The 2,159-nt window shown below is 35.3% G+C and overlaps 1 protein-coding gene across 1 annotated transcript in view; it reads right to left on the bottom strand.

The window, feature by feature from the left end:
- Positions 1–1,082: 1,082 nt before the first annotated feature.
- SLC25A32 (solute carrier family 25 (mitochondrial folate carrier), member 32) overlaps positions 1,083–2,159 on the bottom strand; it is a 17,486-nt gene continuing 16,409 nt past the window's right edge. Inside the window, exon 7 of the mRNA XM_012643525.1 lies at positions 1,083–1,399. Within this exon, the coding sequence (XP_012498979.1) occupies positions 1,264–1,399 (136 nt within the window). The 3' untranslated portion in view covers positions 1,083–1,263. The remainder of the gene's footprint in view (positions 1,400–2,159) is intronic.

The following is a 2,159-nucleotide window of genomic DNA, read 5'->3' as shown; positions in this document are numbered from 1 at the left end:
TTATAGTAAATACAATTAGGTACTTATCATTTCATCTTTATTTTAAAAACAACGCCATTTCCAAAATAAAAAAATAGACCTATTTTCAAAGACCTATTTAAATATGGCCTTGAAAACCACAATGTTTTATTTACATCGAATAGATGATAGTGCAACAGCATTCATAGATGCTTCTGATAAATAAAAATACTAGTATTATTCTGGAATCCCCGTGGGGGTAGGCCTTTATATTTATAGGTATCTACAATGACTCTTAAAAGTAAAATCAATAATGGCCATTAATGTAATTTGTATTTCAACCTGAATTTGAGCAACCAATGTAGATTAACCATTCATTTGGTATCTAGGCCCACACATCCGAAAATTTAAGTAGAAAGTTAAAGTTTCTCATTTCCACTCAGTTTTTCAACAAGCACATCCCAAACATTTCAGCATCTCTAAAAGGTGATTTATTTAGCATCTCCAGTAAGTGATTTATAGCCGTATATGTTAAATAAAGGCTGACACAGCTGGATCCTAGAAATAGATTTTAAAAATCGAAAAAAAACCAAGTACCTATTCTCTTTCCTCCTCCCAAAAAATACTGGATCCAGAATTGTATTTTAAATTTGGAAGTCTCTGGGGGAAAAAATTAGCAATAATGACAACGGATGTCATATTTCTCAGAGAAGTACTTAATTTCTCAAACTTTTCTAGTGAGTGCATCCCAATTGAATTAAAACTAAAGCACATTTAAAGTGAATTTTTTTCTCACTAAAAACTCTCAATTTTAAAATTGAGATGGGCAACATCTTATCCAGTGAATCTTTAAAGTTTAATTTACCCTGGGAACACACAATGACATTCTTGTAAGAAGCCATTTTCTTGCTATTGCACAAAGGTTAATTTTAAAGCCAATCCAGGCAAATAAGTTCAGAAAAAGCAGCACATTCATTTAATCCATTTATCAAATGTTGCAAATCAGGTTCTACTTGAACAGTGAAATGGAGAAATTTGTGAAACTCTACATTTGCTGTCAGTTTTAGCATTGTGCTGATGGCAGTCATTTCAGGCAGAGAGAGGTAGCCAAGTCCCATACATATGGGGAAGGCAAAAAGCAGAAAAACATTGCAAAGACCGAACAGTTTTTTGACTGCTAAAAATTACAGATCAATTTCGATTATGAGCCAAGTTGTTATGCAGCATTCTTCTGAGTTTACGCCTCAAACACAAAGAAGCTTGTTGCCACCTTGAGCAGATATATTGGAATTATCTTCTCTTAGCTTACTTTCTCTTTTCTCTCAGGTCAAGTAAAAAATGTGAGACATTTTCATATACCACAAAGGTAATACAGCAGGCTGGAGTCACTCTAATCAAATTGGGTGCAATTCCTTTGTAAAATCCACCAATGCCTTCTTTCCTTTAGAGAGAAAAATAGACATATGCTTAATTTCCTAAATAGTTAGCTTGAAAATACAAAAATGTAACTGACACAAGGCATGGAGCGAGCAGTCAAACCTCACTCTGATTTAAGTCTATGTTTTCAATGTCCTGAAAAATGTAGTTTACTAGCTATTTGGAGGGGCTTACAGTCCTTTTATGGACTGACTGAGGAAGAAAGAATAGGAACATCTCAAAACTGAACTAAAAAGTTTTTTAAATTAACCATCTTTCAAATGCTTTCAATGTATGAACACACAGGAGTTTTAACTGATTTCATGTAGGCATTGACAATCTCATAGTTGGCTGGGTGCAGTGGCTCTTGGCTGTAATCCCAGCACTTTGGGAGGCTGAGGCAGGAGGATCGCTTGAAACCAGGAATTCGAACCAGCCTGAGCAACACAGTGAGACCTTGTCTCTACAAAAAAAAAAAAAAAAAAAAATTGTTTTAAATTAGCCAGGCTTGGTGGTGTGCGCTTGTAGTCCCAGCTACTCAGGAGGCTGAGGTTGGGAGGATCACTTGAGTCCAGGAGTTTGAGGTTACAGTGAGTTATGTTTGCACTACTGAACTCCAGCCTGCACAACAGAGGAAGACCCTGCCTCTAAAAATAAAATGAAATAAAAATCTCGTTGCTTATATAAATGCTTGACAACACTAAATATAGCACACAGAAAAAGAAAATTTTATTTCCTTAATGCCTAGAATAGGGGATACCACCTAGAAGGTTGTCACTTAGGTT

This window comes from Propithecus coquereli, unplaced genomic scaffold, assembly GCF_000956105.1.
Source record: "Propithecus coquereli isolate 6110/MARCELLA unplaced genomic scaffold, Pcoq_1.0 Scaffold2, whole genome shotgun sequence".
Classification (NCBI taxonomy): domain Eukaryota; kingdom Metazoa; phylum Chordata; class Mammalia; order Primates; family Indriidae; genus Propithecus; species Propithecus coquereli.
This window is presented reverse-complemented; position numbering and strand designations above follow the sequence as displayed.